The sequence below is a fragment of the Scomber japonicus genome, chromosome 22 (assembly GCF_027409825.1).
Source record: "Scomber japonicus isolate fScoJap1 chromosome 22, fScoJap1.pri, whole genome shotgun sequence".
In the NCBI taxonomy this organism is placed as follows: Eukaryota; Metazoa; Chordata; class Actinopteri; order Scombriformes; family Scombridae; genus Scomber; species Scomber japonicus.
The window spans coordinates 5662613-5683413 of record NC_070599.1 but is presented as its reverse complement, the minus strand read 5'-3'; the positions used below and the strand labels follow the sequence as shown (position 1 = coordinate 5683413).

Genomic DNA, 20801 nt, shown 5'->3' with positions numbered 1-20801 from the left:
TGACTGTAGTTGTCCAGCTGATGTCTTACAGAGCCAATGGTTGCCTTAGTGCCTTGCTCAAGAAGAAATGGTTAAGTGTTACGTATTTGCCTTAACAGACTTTGAATCATCAGAAAAGAAGACATTAAAGTTCTTTAAATGAATGGCTTCAAATTAACTACGTTATACAGTGGCTAATGGCCATACTCAAGGTGTCTTTGTGATCTTAATGAGGATAAGGATGCAAACATTTGGACATTCACTCCTCAGAAGGATTCATTATGTTGCATTTGGTTGTAAAAACAAAGAGTGGTGGGAACAGTCATTGGGAGAATGAAACAAGTGGACTTAAGAGAATGCAAATATAGTTTTCTTCCACACCTCCGTACACCTGGCCTTCTGCTGCATTCGTTTCGTAAGAGTTCTAAAGCTCTCCCTCCCGATTCTGGCTGTGGAAAGCTGTTTTCAGACGCTGTTAGACAATCTTGTTTGAAGCCTTTACCATAGCAACAGAATCGTTCTTAGCTTTCTATATCCATGCATGTTTACCTACTGATTATCACATTGTAGCACTTGTTAGCACATCATTACTACACACAGCCTGCAGCGCGAGCTCAGTTCTACATTGATCCTTCTCCATCATGCAGTCACATTTACTCTGCATTGCTGCCACTGTTTGCTCCAGTAGTTGTCAGCACAGTGAATAAAGCAACGTTTGGTTTGAGGCAAACTCAAATCCCAAATAGTTTAACAGAAAATCTTATTTTTGCATGAAAGCGCTTCATTTAAAATTTGTGTTATTTAGATCATTTCTATCTTTTCTGTCGCTGGTTCATAGCTTTGTTGCATGGTCTGTTTGTCTATTGTTCATTGTCTATTTTCCTTAGGGGCACAACCAACACAAAATGCACATGAACAAAATGGGCTTCCTTCAATTTCATGAACTGAGTAGAATGCCACATAGCCATATTTAACACCAACAAGTTTTGGTGATCATGAAATCTTCCTCTTCCTCCACAGATTCAGTATCGATGAAGGACAGACGTGGACCGTTCACAATTTCACCAGCACCTCTGTGTTCGTCGATGGACTCCTGAGCGAGCCAGGAGATGAAACCCTGGTTATGACGTGAGTGAAATCACAATTTCAACTGCAGACATGCTCAATTTAAGGACTGCTCTTAGAATAATAGAACAAAAGTCTATGTACGTATATCTGAATTCACCAAGAAAGGTCTAAAAGCTTGAAAGCTTCCTAATCCGAGCTTCCATTCAGGTATTAGATTGTAAATTCCAGTAAACGAAATTAAAAATCTCTGTGGAAGCAGAATGTTTTATAATATCCTCAAATCCAGTGAGGAGTGTAATGAGTATGAAATGCTAAAGTTCATTAGTCATTCATTTAATTACAATGTCTAGATCGACATGATGCTGTTTACCTCTTATACATGTTTTCTGTGACCTTCTAGAAATGTTATGTTTCTCCTATGTATAATACATGAAATGCATCAGTTCATGAAAGCAGATCATCATCCATAGAGAGAAATTAAATGTGCAATATCTCTAACATCTCCCAGAGCTTAACCCCTCAGCCCTGTTTTCACAATTCCTGCTCTCTGCTTGGTTCTAATGAGTAGTCTTGGAGGATCAGTCAGACAGGACGGCCCTGCCTTGGCCATACACTACATTCAAGGGAACTCAAGTTTATTTCCCATCACAACAATTCCCTTTCGATCTGTTGGAGCGGGTCGCCCAATTTCGTGGCGTTAACAGGAGCCAGTCTCATGATTTCTCCTGCCAAGCCTCCCTCTCTTTTCACCTCCTGAGGGTTTGATTGCTGTTATAGGAGAGGTTGATGGGAGAGGAGGCTCGTACGTGCCCTCTACCCTCCCTCCCTGTCTCGCCTTTCCCCTCTCTGACATTTGGTTTCCATGGTTCTACTCTGTATTTGTCCACACAATGTTTCTGTCTCGCTGTCTCTGCTTGTCTCTCTGCTGGCCTCTACCAGGCTTCGACCAGGACAGCAGTCAGGATGTTGCATTAATACTCAGACATCAGATAGTCTGTATTGTCCATTTTTGATGTACTGCAACAGACTGCTAGATCAATTCAATACAGTATATAACCTGTTAAAAGCTTTTAGCCTGAGAGTATTGCATCCAATATACTGGTAGATTCACAATCCCGCCAAAAGGGAATCATGCAATAATTTGGGATAGATTAGATTAGATTCAACTTTATTGTCATTGCACATAGAACATGTATAAGCAAACTAGTTAAGTGCTGAAAAGAAAATATATTTAATATAGCTCCACCAACTGGTCATTTCCAAAAAATGATTCAACTCTCATCAGGGCCAATATTCTAATGTGCTATAATGCTAAATGTTGTAAGCTCACATGCTTCGTAGGCTAAATTGTAGTAAGCTAAAACATGCTACACATTAGCATGTTAACATACTGTGAGCATATACATCTACTGTTAAAGTGCTAGCAGACACTTAATATGTTTTGCTTATTGTTTCTTTAATTAGATGTTTGAGCTTCACGGTATAGAATGATGTATATGTAGAGATTTTTCATATTCATCTGCTGAAGAAGGAATATTTGTCTCTGCTAGTTTGGACTAGCCAATCATCATCCAGTAAGCAACTTTTATATTTGCATATTCATAGATCTGGATTCTTCAATGGGGCAAAACCTGTTGATTGAAAAAACAACAGCTGGAATTTAATATTCCAAGCTGAATCTTTTGCTTTTAATATCTGCAGGGTAAGTTTAAAATTGAATCACCAGCACCTGTCCCTGATAATATATTAACAGTTAACATGTTAATCCTCAAAGTATTGCTGAGCCTAACACTGCATTCAAGCAATGTTGGCAGAATGAACAGAAAAACCTCCCAGTATTCCGACATGGGATTCACACATTGTTCCAAGAGGTTTAGGCTCGTTGCCTCAAGTACTTTTTAAAATTTATGTTGACATATTTGTAGGAGGTTAGTCAGCAAGTGAAAGTGACGGTGTATTGCTCCCCTTTAAGTCGCTGAATCGACCAATGGGTTCTGAGATGTTATTTTGACATAATTCCCAGTGATGGCAGCATTTTTAGATATTTTTGGATCTGTTTACCAAGTGGAAGATATTGTAGTTGTCAAAAATTCACAGTATCTCTGACTCAGAATAACAACTAGGAGGCTGACTTGAAATTTTTTGTTTCTGACTCAGCATTTTTCAACTATATAACACGAACCTCACTGTGTGGAACTTGGAGTCTCGGATGTAATAAAATGGTAATGAGCGTCACAGCCTCATGGGGCCGCTGGTGTCCCCGTAGACTTTTACTGGTTTTGTTAAAATGATCAAAATGAGGATTTTTTTTTTTTTTAGATTTTGTTGGCATAGACGCCTTTATTCATCAGTAGACTGACAGGAAACATGGGAGAGAGAGGGGGGGTGACATGCAGCAAAGGACCTCCGATCGGGATTCGAACCGATCGGCTGCGTATATGGCATGCGCTCTAACCACTCGACCACCTGCGCGCCCAAAATGAAGAATATTTGAGCAACATATCAGCAGTTTCAGACTCAAACTGTTGACAGGCTTCAAGAGTTTGAATCTTTTAAGGCATATCTACCTCCCTGCTGTCTCTGTCTCTCACTCACTTCCTCTCTTTTTTCCCCCCAATCTCTCCATCAGTAAGTTAGCTGGAGTGAGAGTTGTCACATCATCTCAGACTTCAGGCCTTGGCCCAGAGATAACGCCGGCTTCCAGCTGTAATCTGCTGAGAAGGGCAAAGAGATGGTCACACACACATGCACGCACATCCGCCGATACACACCGATACACACACACTCAGACTCACTCACCATTATCTGCCATGTGTCAGACACATACACACACACACATATATATATATATATATATACGTTGTCCGTCTGGCTCCAGAGAGATAGGGTCGTCGGCCAAGGAGGGGTGTTGAGGGCAGTTCATGTCTGACAGATTAGCCAGGGTCTATTTCCTTGCCACGGTGTTTCGATTTTTGACGGCACAGCCTGCTATCCCGTAATGAAGGCTTTGAGCAGTGACTTAGCACCAAGGACAGGTGGGGGAGCAGAGATCGTCCACCACTCATACTAATGACAACCGGTCAAATATCACAGACCGCTCATACTCTCAATACTTATACTGTGGATGCTGCTTCCAAAAGCAAACACATTCTCCTCAAACCAATCCCAGCATCTGATCTCATTCACTACCAAATACTCTCCTGGAATTAACCTCCAAACACGTTCTTGTCAATGTTTTCTGCTTCTTGCACTGTATTTTAATGAGAGAAACTTCCCTGCTGTTAATGAGTGTTGATTTCTTTTCAGTGAGCTGATTGAAGTTCTGTTTGTCCACTAATAGAGCTCCTATAGCTCTGGAGTGGCTATTCAAAAACCAGAAAAAAAGTACTAAATGAACTCTGAGGCTAGTAGTGGGAATTTGCACACAAACAAAGCAATTATACATTTTTAACACTTGATTCTGAAATTAGCAGTGATAACTTTGGACTACTTGTTTGAACAATGACATATCATAATCTGGATTGGGATTTTAAAGGGCTAGTTCACCCAAAAATCCACGTACTATCTCAGCTACCCCTAGTGGTTTCTAACAAAGGTTTGTTTTTATGTGCTGAGGTTTGGAAATATCTAGCTCTCAAAACTCTCCACTCAAATATAACAGAGAATAAGATTTCATTTGGGATTTTAAAGGGCTAGTTCACCCAAAAATCCACGTACTATCTCAGCTACCCCTAGTGGTTTCTAACAAAGGTTTGTTTTTATGTGCTGAGGTTTGGAAATATCTAGCTCTCAAAACTCTCCACTCAAATATAACAGAGAATAAGATTTCATTTGTACTCCACAGAGCATTGAGAAATTTGATTTGGAAAACTCAGTAGCAACATGTCTTTCCAGAAACAACAGGTCTGACCATGCGAGAACAGAAACAACAGGTCTGACCATGCGAGAGCATTTTCATATTTATATCTTACACCTCTCTGTCTGCAAGGCATGGTTGCATGAGGGGGCCGAGTCCTGTCACAACAGCACAACCTGACATTGCCCCCAAAACTGCAAAACATGGCAGTCTTTTGTGTGTAAGGGACAGGTTTCATTCATTCCACCAGAAAATCAGAGATGAAAATGTAATAAATGTAGTAGTGTCATGTTTTTGAGAATATTAATACAGCTGCCAGTGACAAAGCAGAATTGTACTGCATCAGAAGGTATGATTTGACACCAAGCCTTCAAACTCCAACCAGTCAAGGCAGATGGTCGCCCACCTGGAGTCTGGTTGTGCTTGAGGTTTCTTCCCATTATTGGGGTGTTTTTCCTTGCCACTGTTGCTAAGTGCTTGCTCATGGGGGAACATTGGGTCTCTTCAAATTAAATTACAGAGTACACTCTATACCTGCTCTGTGTGAAAAGTGCCTTAAGATAACTTTTGTTGTGATTTGGCGCTATGTATTAACGATTGATTGAAGTCACCTACATTGGGAGTGGACAAAAATGCAAATTGTCACACAGTAGGTGGACATTTTTCATTTCTGATCTGCAGAAGTTTTGATCGGCAAGTCATGATAATGATGACATGGGTTACAGAGTATTTATTTTGCAAATGTATTTCTGTTATTGTAGTTGATTTTCATATGTATTCAAACAAAGACATTATGATTCTTATGTTAAACTAAACTACTGTTTTCCCCCAGTGGAAATAGGTAGAGTCTCAGTATATAACTCAGGTCAGGGCATCAGCTGTGTGGCAGTTATTTTAGCTACTTTGATTCATCACATTCATCATGTTTGGTAATGTGCCTCACTAAAGTACAACAAAACAGAAATAAAAAGGACATCAAGGTGGATCCTACATTTGCTTTTTACCTCATCTTGAGGTCATGTCTGGTTGAGGGGCTCTGTTTTAACATATTTATTACTTCCATTAATATCATACTTACCTGAGAGAGAGAGAGAGAAAAACAGACCCCCCACCCCCACAAACACACACAGGAGAAACAATGGAGGTAAAGGGAAGAGAAGGTGGAACAGAAGCATATGGGAGTCAGCAGCTGAGACATCCATCACTTCCCTTTAACGGCAGGGGTGAAGACAACATTAGTAATGCTCGCCTTGCACTCCAACGAGGTGAGAGCGGCCCGCCACCGGCACAGCAACATATGCCAGAGTCGCTGGCTTGTGTCACATCAGTCTGCTTAAAAAAAAAAAAAACAACTCTCTGCTCTGACTGACACAAGGAGAAGACAGCTGAGTTCAGGACTGGAGATGGTATTGATTACTTATGTTGTGCTGTGTTACATTGCCATCTAGTGGACAGAAGGAGGAACTGCAGCTTTGTGAGGGGAAACATTTTTCACCGTCACAGTCTGATTCTTTGAAGAAAAGAAAAAAAACTAATAATAATATTAAATGATGTGTTCATTTTCTGCACAGTGTGTTCGGCCACATCAGCTACAGGTCAGACTGGGAACTGGTCAAAGTGGACTTCAGGCAGTCTTTCCCCAGACAGTGCACTGAGTCTGACTACGACTCCTGGCTGCTCACAAACCTGCAGGTGATGCATAAACACACACATGTACACATACCTCAAAGACAGAACATCTTGTCATCTGAAACTCAATTCCTCTATGTTAACCCTCAGGGAGAGAAGTGCATTATGGGCCAGGAGCGGAGTTTCAGAAAGAGGAAGGACACAGCGTTCTGTATCAAAGGGAAGAGCTACACCTCGGCTCTCAGTAGCAAACCCTGTCAGTGCAGCGAGAAAGACTTCAACTGGTGAGACCACAGAATTATTATAGAGTACATTTACCATGGAACATATGACTTTCTTATTGGCTAACAGGTGTTACCAAATGTTTTATTGCTTTAAATAAATGTGTCAGGTAACCACAGCAACACATTTAGGTTGTACACTACATTACTTATATGATGAAACTAATCAAACAATTTTTAATAAATTATGTCTTTGTTTATTTTGTGTGTGTGTGTGTGTGTGTGTGTGTGTGTGTGTGTGTGTGTGTGTGTGTGTGTGTGTAGTGACTACGGTTTCGAGCGCTCCCACACTGAGGGCAAACGCTGCTTCTCTGACTTCTGGCACGACCCGGACTCGCCACCGGACGACTGCCATCTAGGACAAACCTTCGAGTCCAGCACCGGGTCTGTGCATGTTCACAAGCACACAAATGCACCAAGTAGATGCACACACAACAGTTTGGGAGATACACATTTTCATTTTCTTCCAAGCAGTGAGATGAGAAGACCGGTATCAGTTACATGTCTGTGCAATAAGTACGGGGCTGGAGGAAAACTATTATAGCATGTAACTCTTTCTAAAACCACAAATTGTCACTTTTACATTTATGTCAGCAATATTTGAGTGAACTTCAGAGGTGTTGGTACACATATTTTTTACGTCTTTACTCTAAACTAAGCTCCAACTCTAGTCTAATGCTCAGGTATGAGGATAACATCTCCTATCTCTTTAAAATAATGAAAATAAATGTACTGTAGTTTCAAAAATGTAGCACTATCCCTTTATACACTTTTTATGTCTACCTCCATACACTGACACTTGCACTGCCCTCTGCTGTGTTTCAGGTACCGGAAAGTGATATCTAATGTGTGTGAAGGAGGGCTAAACAAAGAGCAGAGTTCCAAACAGCACAACTGCCCTCTGCTGCCTCCTAAAGGACTACAGCTAGGCATCAAAGGACAGATGCTTGCCGTGGCGCCTGGCGATGACATCACATTCATTGTCCACCAGGAGCAGGTAGGATGAAAGTTCTCGCTTTCTCGTCGGCCGTTCCCTCTTCATTCAAACAGAGCCAGCTAAAACGTCCTTGTTCTGCTTGCACAGGGCGACACCAGCAGCACCAAGTACCAGGTGGACCTCGGCGACGGGGTTCGGGCCATTTACCAGAACCTGACGGTGACAGATGAACCCATCCAGCATCGCTACGAAAAACCAGGCGTTTACAAGGTCACAGTGAAGGCAGAGAACATGGCAGGGCACGACGAGGCCACCATGTACATTCAGGTCACAGGTCAGCATCTCAGACGCTCATTGAAGGTTTTGATATTGTTATAAGAAAACTGTGTACTTCAGCACCGTCTGGTGGGGTTTTTTCTTTCTGTGCAGTAACCTGTAGAGAGGCACAAACCAAACTGTACACCACCTATCCAGTTCCCAAAAACACACCACATAATGTACAGTTTGGGTAGAGTTTTGAATGATACAGCTCTTCATAGAAACCACCCACATCAGTAACCTGAACACTCCTTTGAGCTACATTCCTTCTAAGGCCTATAGATGCAGTCAGTTCAGTCATCTCTGTTAAGTCTAGTGTTTTTTTCTATACACATCAAATATTCAGCAGACAGGTTAGACTCTCACTTCTGTAACTTTTCTTTCTTTACTTCCTGAGCAGAAATAATTTCCTTCTTCTGACCATGTCTGACATTTGAATTTTATCATATAAAGTGAAACTATTGTGTCAGTATGGATTGGAGGTTCCTCTCTATTTTTTTGTTGCCCTTTACTTTGATAAGCCAGCTGTCTTTGTGCAGCTTTAAAACTCAAAGCTCTGGTGTCTTTGTGTGGATCTAAGGTAATAATGAGGAAGATGAGGGAGACTCACTGAGTGGTCTCCTCTTTATGTTGTCAAGATCAAACTAGGTTTGGCCTCGGATATTTTCCTCTCTTATCTGGAGCGCTTATATAAAATATGACTTTGTTTATATGTCTTTGACCTGTACACCACTCACTTTGAGTTTGTAGTGTAACTGTAGGCTTTGTCGACTCATGAAAATATATATTTTTTATTTCTTACAGCACCTCTGCAGGAAGTACATCTTGAAGTGGTTCCTATTGCAGGGAAAAACAATGAGGTCAATCTGACAGCCATAGTTCTTCCTACTGAGGCCAACCTGACTGTCTTCTACTGGTGGATTGGAGACAGCCTGCGGGTAAAGCACCAACATTCAAATAGATTGGGTGGTAAAAAGTAACACGACATACAGTATTATTAATTACATCAATGTTATATCAATACTGATTATCACTGCCAACCTGTTTTCACTGTCTCATGCAGCCCATGCTGACTCTGCAGAACAGCCTGCTGACTCGTTTCCCAGAAGCAGGAGAGGTTTCAGTCACTGTCCAAGCTTCCAACGGCCGCTCCATGGTGCAGGACACCAGGACTGTCCGAGTCTACGGTAACATTAACACATCTGAATGAACTGTGTCATAAACTTGGGTTTGACTTGTAAATGTGCAATCACATTGGATGAATTAAGTGAAGATATAGGTTCACTTTTTAAGAATAAATCTCACGACTATACTACTGAGCATGTGCAGTGGTATAACGCAGAAGTAAACCCACAAGCTAGAAACGTTTTAGCTGAAATGCAGCTCTTATAAGATATTATTAATTGATATAATACATTGTTTGATTCGTTTAGTTTAAAAGTACATTTTTATTCTTAGAAACAGTAATTAGATTTTTTCTTTTTCTTAAAATTTAACTCAATGGTCAAACATTAGCTTTTTCTAGAGCCTTCAGCTGCATCTCACAGGCTTCCTCTGTAGATGTTTTAAAAAATGTAATTCTTTATTTGCAAATGACAGATTTAGGAGTGCAAAAGTCAGAGCTGGTCTCTGAGTAATCCAGTCACAGCTGAGGAAAATCTGCAGACTGACATTTTTTCCAACGTTGCCTCAAAATATTTAATGATGTCATCTGTCGTTGTTGGCGGTGAGTGTGTCACAGGAGGAATTATGTCAGATTTCTTTTTTATAAACAGATGTGCTTGTTTTATTCATGAGCTGCCAGCGTTTGTTTCTTAAGAGAGTGATAGTGTAGTTACTGTTTGCAGCACAGTACTGTAACACTGAGGTGGATTTTTCTTCTTTTTTTAATGTCTGAATTATGACTTGGCTCCATTTCAGTCAAAGTAAGCTGTTTTGATTGTGGTTCCATACACAGAGCCAGTTCCATCTGTTCATGCTAACAGTGCACATCTGTATGTCCAGATTGAATTCTCACATATGTTCCCTCCGAGGTGAAAACCAACAATGCACATCTGTTCACTCAGCACATATTTGTGTGTTTCTACAATACATCTGTAGTTTCAATTGTATCTGCTGGTTCATCTTCAACACTCACTATGCAATATCTCATCATTTACTCGTTATTTTCTACTGGTACAATGACTCAGTTTCTCTGTTGTGCTCCCAGATAACTTCCAGGTCATCCCTCTGAGCTTCAGCAAGAACCTGGATCGCCTCAACCCAAACATCCCAGAGTGGAGAGAGGACATCGGCCAGGTGGTCACCAAAATACTTGCCAAGGTAGGACTTTCAAATACACTGTAAGAAATAGTTGATGATTCAAACACAGCCTACCTACTTTATTTTAGCAAGATTTATCCTCAATTTGAGAAAAATAAATAAATAAATTCAAATGGCCACTGAGGCACCGTCCTCAAATTCACCTCAATATTTTCTGATATATGTATAAGAGCCCGACTGATATCATCGGCCGATATTGTCATCACATACTTTTTCCTAATTTAAGTTGTTGTTTCAGTGCACTGATGTCATTTTATAAAAGTTAAGTTTATTGTTAAACTATAAAACATCACAGCCTCCAATACATATCTTTGTCACAAGTGTTTGTGTTCACATACAGATTATCAGCCAATCTATCTATCAGCATACATACAAAAATAACTGATAAAACAATAAAATAGAGGGAAATGAATGTAAGAAGTAGACTTTTTTTATGAGTTGTGAACATCATCTTTAAATGCTTAATCATTGGTAAAATATGAAATAGTCCTGGTAAAGGTGTTAGCAGTAGCGAACTGTAGCCTGTGGATACATCCAGTAGACATAGAGCAGCATTATCATCCCTTTTGAGCCATTTTGTGTCCACCTTATGAACATTAACACCATTTACTCTGAAACATATCTGGCTCTTTAGCCGCTAGATGCTACATTCATCAGCTAGCTAACATTTTCTACCATTTTTTAACATAGTCAGTTTGTGGTAGCTTTTTCACAGAGAACAGCGGCCTCTTGTGGCTAAAAGAAGAAAAAAAAACAAGCTTGGTGACAATGGTTGGTGGGCTGTAAAAACCAAAACAAAAAGTGACACGGTTCACATAAACATGGTCATTTGACATACTGTTCATTAACTTCCATATTACTGACATCTGACCCTCTGTCCCCAGATCACAGGTGTCCCTAAGGAGTCCCTGGTTACCGTGGTGAAGCCTGGACTCCCCACCACTGCTAACCTGTACGTCCTCCCACTGGACAGCAAACCAGCAAAGAGGAGCATGTTTGTAGATAAGGTAAACAGAATGTATGTCACATGCTTTCCCATATTTTCTTTGTCTGGAATAGAATGCTATATTGCTATGCTACTCTGAATTTCTCTCTTGGTATCAATCTTATCTTGTAGTTTTTGTAAATATAATATTTTCTGGTCCTCAGCGTATTCCAGCCATCATACAAGCCTTCAATGACAACAACGTCAGCTTTGTGGTGCGAGGAGGTCTACAAGTGCTGGTGATGCTAGCGGACCCAAACGCAGGTACTGCCCTCTATATTTAACCGCTGTGTGCCACCTCCCATATAGTCTGCTTTTTAAAAACAATCTACCATTCTCAATGTTTTTAATGATAACATGCATGTCATTGGTTTATTTCCAAGGGCTAGGTCTAATTGCTAATGACTCAACAGCAACAGCAGCAGAGACTGGTGCGTTCATGAATCATACACCTCCGGTTTTTCTGTATGGTTGCACTTTAACCTTTAAAGACTTTAGCTTGGACTTTGATTCCTGTGCGTTTTCCTCTCCTGGTTTCCTAACAAATCCAAACTCTTATCCAGTCTGAGCCTGTCTGTGCTGTGCCGTGCTTTGATATCCACCTGACTGACCCTTCTCTCTATATAAAATGGTTATGCTGTCTGTGGAGACTGAAACATTTCAACTGTTGTGTGTTTTGATGATCTCTATCTACTTTCTGCCACTTTTGTACATTTGTTCCTGCAGACTTTGTCTTGAGATCTTCCTCATCCTCTATACTTCATAGCAACCCCCCCTACCCCCAATCAAAATTTGCCTATTTTCTCATTGACCAAACATGATGCATTCTTTATTGGTATATGTGTGTATGTGTATCATCCATCCCAGGCTACCATGGATCTGCTGGAGGTCCCGGTGTTTGGGCTCTAGCAGTCATTTTCCTAATCAGCATCATCGCCACCGGCTCCTTCATCCTCTACAAGTTCAAAAGGTGAGGGTCCTGTTGAAGAGCATGTCAGTCAGTTCAGAAAGATAAAGCTGGAATCAAATAACATATAATAGCAAAGATAAAAACACTGTCTAACCACAAGTGGTCTCTCAGGGTGTTGAAATTGATATAGAAACCTATAATATTTCAAACATGTTCTCCAAGCTCATTCTTGATGTTTTGAACAGCAGAAAAATTCACAGCTAAGTTTCAAAACATCATCAGTGAGGTGGGAGGAAGCTAATACAATAAATGGACACTGCAGCAGTGGGTGAAATGGATAATATTTTCTCTTATAGAATATGGAATTATATTAATATATTGTATAATAGAAATCTAACATAAGTTAAAGCCTGCACTAGCTGCTTTTTGACACTGCTCAGCAGAGAGCTAAATGCTACTGAGAATGCTAACATGCTAGTTTTTTTAGACTATGTATACTATTTTGTGTGTTGTAATCTGTTGTGTTAGCATGCTAATGTTTACTAATTAGTGCTACACACAAAGCTTGTGTCTCAAATCTCATACTTCTGTTAGTACACTGTGTACACTGTACTTACTTGTGTAGTGCGCATATTTTGACGGGTTAGTGTCTCAAATCAAACATGGCTGTTGCGTACTTACTGGAAATGGTGATTAGCGAGGTTAGCAAGCTAGCATAAGAATTCACGGTATTGATTGTGATACCAAATCATTACAGACTGCTAAATAAACCCAATAAACCTACTGATGGCTAATATGTGAAAAGTATAGTGGTGCTTAATATTAAAAATGTATAATTTACATTTGTATAAGGTGGTGATGTTCACTGTAGTTACAACATTCTCAGCCGCCATTTCCTGTTTGAAAAGTGGTCCCTCCCCTTCTGCTATGTAGAAAAGATGGCGACCGTTGAGGGCGAGAAGTGTCTATAGTTCCACACTCACCTTTTTGGATGCAGCATGTGGATACTCATAATGCTGCATTTATTCATACTTTTTCCATACGCACGTTAGACCTCAAAATATTAAGAGTAAGTACAGAAGAATGAGATTTAAGACACAGCATTAGTTATAAACCAAATACCGGATGAACTGAAGTTTTGAACTGATGGCACCAGTTAAAAAGATACTGCACATGAATGTCATGCATGCAATCCATCCCAAATAGAAACAAAAAAGCTTGGAGATCAGTTAAGTCATTAGAAAACATCATCAGAGATTTCACCAAATCATGAAAACTTTGACCAGCTTGTGGCACTAGCAGCACCCAAGTCCTCAGGGTTCATAGATAACCTGCATCACATTAAATCCTGTAAACTCAACATTACCATAAAACAGACCTGTTGATTTGTATCATTTACCACATTTTCTGATGTTAAAAAGATTCACATATCTCCCTGTCCTGGTAGCTTGCATGAAAACTGACAGTTTATGATTTATTGTGTGCGATATGTTGTGATAACTGCATGCTTTTCTTTTCACATGAATAACCCACCAGCAGCACCTCCTCGTGTCCCTAACACAAATGTCCACCGAAAAGTCACTTGTTTTAAAAACATGCAGTGCAAAACTTATAGCCCCATCTTACGAAAACCAACAAATCCCACAGTCCTTGGCTTAGGACTGAGGATGCCTATCCCCCGCTGTTTTTCAGGAAGCTTCCAGGCAGCCGCAACGTCTACGCCCAGATGCACAACGAGAAGGAGCAGGAGATGACCAGCCCCGTCAATCACAGCGAGGACACCCAGCACATCATCCAGGGCGAGGAGTTCATCGACGACGACCTGGACTCGCAGACTCTAGGTAACGCAGGAGGTAGCCCCGCCTTCCGTTCCCTTATAAGGACTACCACTAACCACTGCTACTAAAACCCAAGCCACTAACACCAGCAGCTAACACACACCAAGGTACTTTTTATCCTTATCACTGAAAGCCTTTTGGCTTTGACATTAATATTCCAATTATTTTCTTTTGCCTCCAAGGTTGGTCATGAGGCTTTGCATGGTCATCATCTCCATTAGCAAATTCAAATCATGTCCTGACTGTGCCATATCATCTGACTGAGTCATAATGTTTAAAGGTGCAGTATGTAGAATTTAGTGGCATCTGGTAAAACAGACTTGGCAGAAATGGAATATAATATTGATGAATATGTATTTTAACTATGTATTTCAATCAGTGTGTAATAACCTGATTGTACCAATGAGCCCTTTATATATATACATAGGGAGTAGGTCCTTTTCTACAGTAGCCCAGAACAGACAAACCAAACACTGGCTCTAGAGTGGACCTTTCACACTATTCACAAGTTTCACGCCCATCACAGGCTCTCCTACACACTTGGAACGGGAGAGTGAGGAGAGGTATATTTAGTTGGTTGCAATCTGCTATCTCACCACTAGATGCCACTAAATTCTACACACTGGTCCTTTAAGGATAAGTAGCCTGTGTATTAGACCTAGCTGACTAACAATAAATGGGCATATTGTTTCATAAAAATATGCATCAAAAATATAATTAATTCAGATTTTTCATTCTGCTCACACTGCTATTAATCCTTAATGAATCCATGCCTAGCACATACTTGTTGTAAGTGCTGTCAGATGAAAATAAAGCTAAATCCTTTTTATGTAGAAAGTTATTCCTTATGTACTACTACACCACTGAATGTGACCAACATTTAAGGTGCTAGCATATAACTGTTGTTAATGTGGCATGGCTGTTAAGCTTATATAAACATTAAAGGTATCCTGTGGAGTTAATGACCAATAGTGGCACTTTGGAGAGTGATTTGAAGAGTGGACCCCTGTTTTGTTTCAGAGCTGTCAATTAATTGACCAATTAGTGTTTTATCAAGAAAAAAATAATTTGCTTGTTCCAGCTACTTAAATGTCAGGATTTGCTCATATAGTACCAGGACTTTTTTCCATTTACAGAATTAAAAAAATAAAATTCCTAGAGCCTCATGAAGCGTTAAAAAAGGTTTTCAGCATGTGAGCAGAAAACTTTTACTGGAATGAATGAGACACAACATGGTATCTAGTTCATCAATGCAGGTTTCAAAATATTAAAAATTCAAGATTTGAAAATGTTTTAGGAGTAAAAATATTGAACTCCACAGAGTACTTTTATCAGTGAACCAGAGCATGTCACCATTCTTCAGCATTACTAACTACCTTGCCTTTGTCTTGTTTTTTTCTTCCCTCTTGTTGCTAGGCAACCATTCAGGTGTGGTGCTGAGCATCAACTCCAGAGAGCTACACAGTTACCTGACCAGCTGATGGCTGCCATGGCAACGCTAATGAGCTAGCCTAGCCTAGCCTTGCCGGCTAACGAGCACAGGGACTCCACTCTGCCTTCCTTCTTCTCTCTCCTGTCCTCCTCCTCTTCCTCCTCCTCCTTGTTGGACATTTCACCTCCGCTCCATGGCCTCCTCAACCCTTCAGCTCCAGCTTTGGTGTGATTTGTTTATTTGTTTATTTTTGGAGGGGCTGGACCTGATGGAGGGACGTCCGTTTTACCTCCACCCTATTTTTCCCTCCTTTCAGTCTCTTCCTGTCAGGGGATGGGGAGGCACACCGCTTTACCAAATGTGTTTTACATAATCGCAAGCCCCCTGCCCACCCCCACCCCCTCCCCACTCCTCTTTACCTCTCACACCAGCCGTGGAGACCCGCACTGGCACCTGGTGAGGATGGAGGTGTTGATGGCGTCACACCAGGGACACTCACTCATCTGTGTTTTGAAGAAAGAAGTAAAAAAAGAACATCAGTGTATATTCTGTCACTTGTAGACACTCAATCAGCCAGCATGACTCTATCCACTGGTTTCCAGTAATATTCACAGTGAGAGAGGGTTGAACCATCCATGACTAAGAGGCTGTAGCCACTCAAGGTAGTCACTGGCCCTAAACTGGTGTGCATAGATGATTTCCATGCACTAAGGAAGGGAGTGCATTAAGGTAGTGAAGTCCAATTAAAGAAACATTTATTTTTACTGTTTTCCTCTTCTCAATTATTGATTTATCCCCCCCCCACCCCCCACAATTAAACACTCTCTCTTCAAAGGCAATAATACTCTCTCGATGGAATGTACAGTAGGATGTGATAAACCCTTGTGAATTTTCATATGAGGAGTGTACGCATGCAGACACAAGAGGGCAGTGTTGCACTTTCTTCAAACTCTCACACACACACACACACACACACACACACAGGCGCTGACATAGCTCAGCAGTGTACTGTATGTTCACACAGTTCCAGTCATATCCACGTACCCTCACACCGCCTCTGTAGGAGCTCATCGTCTGTCCCATGGTGCCTAAAACAGCGGATGTTAATCTGCTCAGTGACATTACCTGTTGTTCAGTTTATTTATTTCTAATAACCTTACGCCCCCCTTCCTCCTCTTCCTCCCCACACTTTCTGGGTCAGAGGTCAAAAGCGGACTCGTTCCCCTGGAGACAAAAGGTCGCCATAAATGGAGGAAAGGTGTAGTTGATATATTTTACTGTATCAGCCTATATTAGGCGTTGCCCACGGTGGAATCATGTCTCTTTAAAGGTTTGGTTTGTTGTATGTAAATGTGTAAATATCAATCTCCACTTTGTACATAATCCCTTTGACATGTGTGTGAGTGTTTTACACTACTACCCAAATACACAGCGGGGTTTTTTTTCTTTCTTTTTTTCTCTCACTGAGTTTCCTGACAAATGTCACAGTTTCCAGTTATCTCAGCACCATTGCCTGCTTCACATGTATCCATTTTTGATATCTTCAGTGTAATCTCATCAATAAAATAATTTTACAGTCTTTGTTAACTGGAAATAATTTCATCGTCTTATAAAGATACTCACAATCACACAGTGATGACTGTATATGGATATTTTTGATACACTTATCAAGTTTTTGTCATTTTTTTTCTCAGTACTTGTAAACACTGGTTAGTGTTTCAGTTGCCTTTTGCTGAAGTCTTTCTGTTTGTTTGATTGCACTAATGGTGTGAGAGGTTCTGTCCAGACGTACCAGACAGCTACTGAATAAGACAAAAGACTCTGAATCCAAAGGTCTTTGGTTGAAAGGCCTTTGCAGACTACCAATGCTACCATTTTCACCAGGATCACCCTTTGGTTCATCTTATATTTGATACCAGAATACAGCAGCTCACTCATTCTGATTTACACCTTACTCATGTTTTGTACATATTCTGCTCATGTTCAGCTTGTTCTTAGTTTTCTAGTGATGTGTTGTCATTGTATCAATGTCCCCTTTGACAAAGGGGAAGGTGGGAAGTATGATATTCCAATATAATAATGAAAGACTTTCACAGGTGATGGCACCATGTAACTTTGAGCACACTGTTTTTGTTTCTTTTCCTCTTTCTGCTGATTTGTTTGCTCTGTTGAGTTTTGCTGTTTAAAACAAATGTGTGTCCTCATCAGGAAGCGTAGTGCACTCAAACTGCATCCTGGAATAAATCACTCCCATAACTTGTATGTCTGCTGCTTTTATCAAACTGCTCCAAAATCTTTTTAACAGTGTTGTTTACATGTTCAGTAAGTACTGGCTCACCTCTCTACTGCCATCAACTCAGCTTGTGTATATTAGCAAGCTAACTGCTCAAGAGAGATGGAAGCATTCAATGTTTAACCCTTGTGCCTCATCCAGGTCATTTTGGTACTCACATGTTTCACTGGTCTGCTGGGCTTCATACTACAGGATGAGCAGGACTGGAGAACACTGCAAGTTATCTTGATGTTATCTGGTGAAAAAATAAACTGTAGTTTTAATGGAGACATTTTTGTCCTAATAGTCTTGGTGTAACAATGTTGTCTATATAGTGTATTACAGACCTATTATAAGTGATTGGTTTAAATTAAAAATAAAATAAAAACAATGTCCTTGGAGAATTGGATGCCATATTCATCAACACAGCCCAAAATTATCAAGAAAAAAAAAATTAAAAGCCAAAAATGTCCTTAGAGAGGGTTAATAAACCCTTTAAACTACTTCCATGTCTGTGCTGCATTATTATGAAGGACAAAAAGTGACAACAATAAATAAATACACATAAATAAATAAATAAATACATTTTTAGTCGTGAAAGGGGCTAATTTTACATTTCTACATGTATTTCTGTATTTATTTATTTCTTCCTACATTTATTTCTGTATTTCTGTCTCCATACGTGGGCGGTTCTAACATTAGTCCTAAGCACAATTGGGTGAATCAGACAAAAGCAAAGGATTCATGCATGGATGCAAATGAATGCATTCTCCTGTTCACAGTCTCGTCCACGGGATGCAAATAAAAGGCTGCAGCTAAACTAAGCATAAGCTAGAAGCAGACACACAGAAGAAGAATGGCTTTGAGTGGGAAACCACTGGCAGACCTCTTGAGGTCCTCCAGACTGCCCAACACACCTCCACATCCATATCAGCCTGGAGCTGAACTAAATCCTCCATAACACGCCTCTGGAAAAGAAAAGAAATAAAAAGGTCCGGTTGGGGTGGGGGGTGGGCAGGGGGGTGGGTCTAGTAAGCAGCAACACACTATCAGGACGCTTTGCTCTCACACACTCTGCATTGATAGTCACACACACAGTCTCTCTCTACAGCGCACTCTTGCTCCCTCGCTCCAGATTCTGGGAGATTGTGACAACTAAAAAATATGTACTTATTTATTTATTATGTGATATTATGATACATTATGATCCACATGTAGCTGCTTAACATGACCGGTCTTACTTTAAAGCATTTTTACATTCAAAATTGTAATTATTGTGAATGGTTTTACACTGAAGCACTGAGTTCCAGGTCAACTACCCCACTGTCTGTTACACATAACCAGCTGCTTAACATCTGCTGAACCAGAGGGCTGGATGTAAGGAAACAAACCACCAACACACTGATACTGTCTGAGAGAGTCACAGTGAAACATGGAAGTATTCAAGTCTGAAGGTTTCTGGATCTCACCTTTGAAATGGGATTATTGAAAAAGCACACAGTAAAAACAGCTGATAGTATTATTATTAACCCTTTATAGGACACTCATTGAAAGGAAGGCAGGAAGGAAGGAAGGAAGGAAGGAAGGAAAGGAAGGAAGGACTGAGGAAAGAAGGAAGGAAGGAAGGTAGGGGGGAGGAAAGAAAGAGAGAAGGAGGGAGGGATGAAGGGAAGAAAGAAGGAAGGAAGGAAGAAGAAAGGGGGATGGAGGAAGGAAAGAAGGAAGGGAGGAAGAACAGATGGAAGTAAGGAAAGGAAGGAAGGAAGGACGGAGGAATGAAAGAAGGAAGGGAGGAGAGAAGGAGGGAGGGAGGAAGGACAGATGGAAGGAAGGAAAGCAAGGACGGACGGAGGAAATAAGGAACGAGGGAGGGAGAAAGGAAAAGAGGAAGGGAAGAAAGAAGGCAGGGAGGAAGGAAAGAAGGAAGGAAGGAAGGAAGGAAGGATATTTTGGGATATTTACAGAAGTTACCAAATATAATTATTTGCCCAATAAAGGGTTAAAATGATTATAGTTAGTAGTATTTAGTAATATAGTATATATTTATGCTGAGACTAAAAGGAAGATTTTTTCATGTGGAAGGGACTTTGACACTGAATCACTCAAAAAATACTTTGTATTTTTGCATGTAGTTAAGGAAGTACTACATCCATCATTATAAGTTTCAACAGCTACTTACAGAAGACAGTAAAAGCCATTGATAGTATTTATGTATTTTGTGTATTAAATTCAGCAGTATACTTTACTGCTGGACTCATTACTGCACTCTATGAATAACTAGTTATTTCTAGAATTAATTAGTACAAGATTATTATAATAAGTAGTAATTAGTAATAGTTTTAGTAAAGTAAAAAGTACAAGTGCTGAAATGAGACTTTTTTTTCCTGCTCCAGCACACGGAGCACCTTTACCCTAACTACAGGTTGAGTTTCAAATCACACATTAAAATCCAAGCAGTGGGTTTTTGCCAAAGACAGCTCACTTGACCACAGTTGAACTACTCATGAAAGATGTGATTATATCACATCAAAGTTACACCAAAATGCTTCTTTTTGATGTGTGGAAGAGACTTTTGACACCAAATTAATGGAAAAGTTTAAAATGTTAGCTTCATTAACTACTTATGATAAAAATGTTTCTTATTCCAGATCAAAGTCGGATGAAAAGGGTGATTATCTACGCCTGGAAGGGACTTTAACATTCATTTACTAAAAAAGTACACTGATAGTATACTATCAGTAACTAATAGTAGTAGTAATAAGTCCAGCAGTATAATTTACTGCTGTACTCTATTAATCACTAGGCTTTACACTAGAGGTGGGGGAAAAAATCCATTCATGTACATATCGCAATTTTTTATGGGGTGATTTTAAAAATCTATTTTCATCCCCAGTTTCAACTTTTTTTTCTATTTTAGAGGCTCTATTTTGGCCAAGTGTTTTATTTACCTTACAGCACTACCTTCTCAGTGCCA

At 40.2% G+C, this 20801-nt stretch overlaps 1 protein-coding gene across 1 annotated transcript in view; it reads left to right on the top strand.

The window, feature by feature from the left end:
* Window positions 1–15733, top strand: part of sorcs2 (sortilin-related VPS10 domain containing receptor 2) — a 296952-nt gene extending 281219 nt beyond the window's left edge. Inside the window, exons 14-27 of the mRNA XM_053343432.1 lie at window positions 1000–1107; window positions 6475–6595; window positions 6683–6816; window positions 7078–7197; window positions 7639–7810; window positions 7898–8084; window positions 8873–9006; window positions 9132–9255; window positions 10278–10390; window positions 11275–11397; window positions 11540–11639; window positions 12243–12345; window positions 13978–14084; window positions 15540–15733. Of these exons, the coding sequence (XP_053199407.1) occupies window positions 1000–1107; window positions 6475–6595; window positions 6683–6816; window positions 7078–7197; window positions 7639–7810; window positions 7898–8084; window positions 8873–9006; window positions 9132–9255; window positions 10278–10390; window positions 11275–11397; window positions 11540–11639; window positions 12243–12345; window positions 13978–14084; window positions 15540–15604 (1711 nt within the window). The 3' untranslated portion in view covers window positions 15605–15733. The remainder of the gene's footprint in view (window positions 1–999; window positions 1108–6474; window positions 6596–6682; window positions 6817–7077; window positions 7198–7638; window positions 7811–7897; window positions 8085–8872; window positions 9007–9131; window positions 9256–10277; window positions 10391–11274; window positions 11398–11539; window positions 11640–12242; window positions 12346–13977; window positions 14085–15539) is intronic.
* The last annotated feature ends 5068 nt before the right edge of the window (window positions 15734–20801 follow it).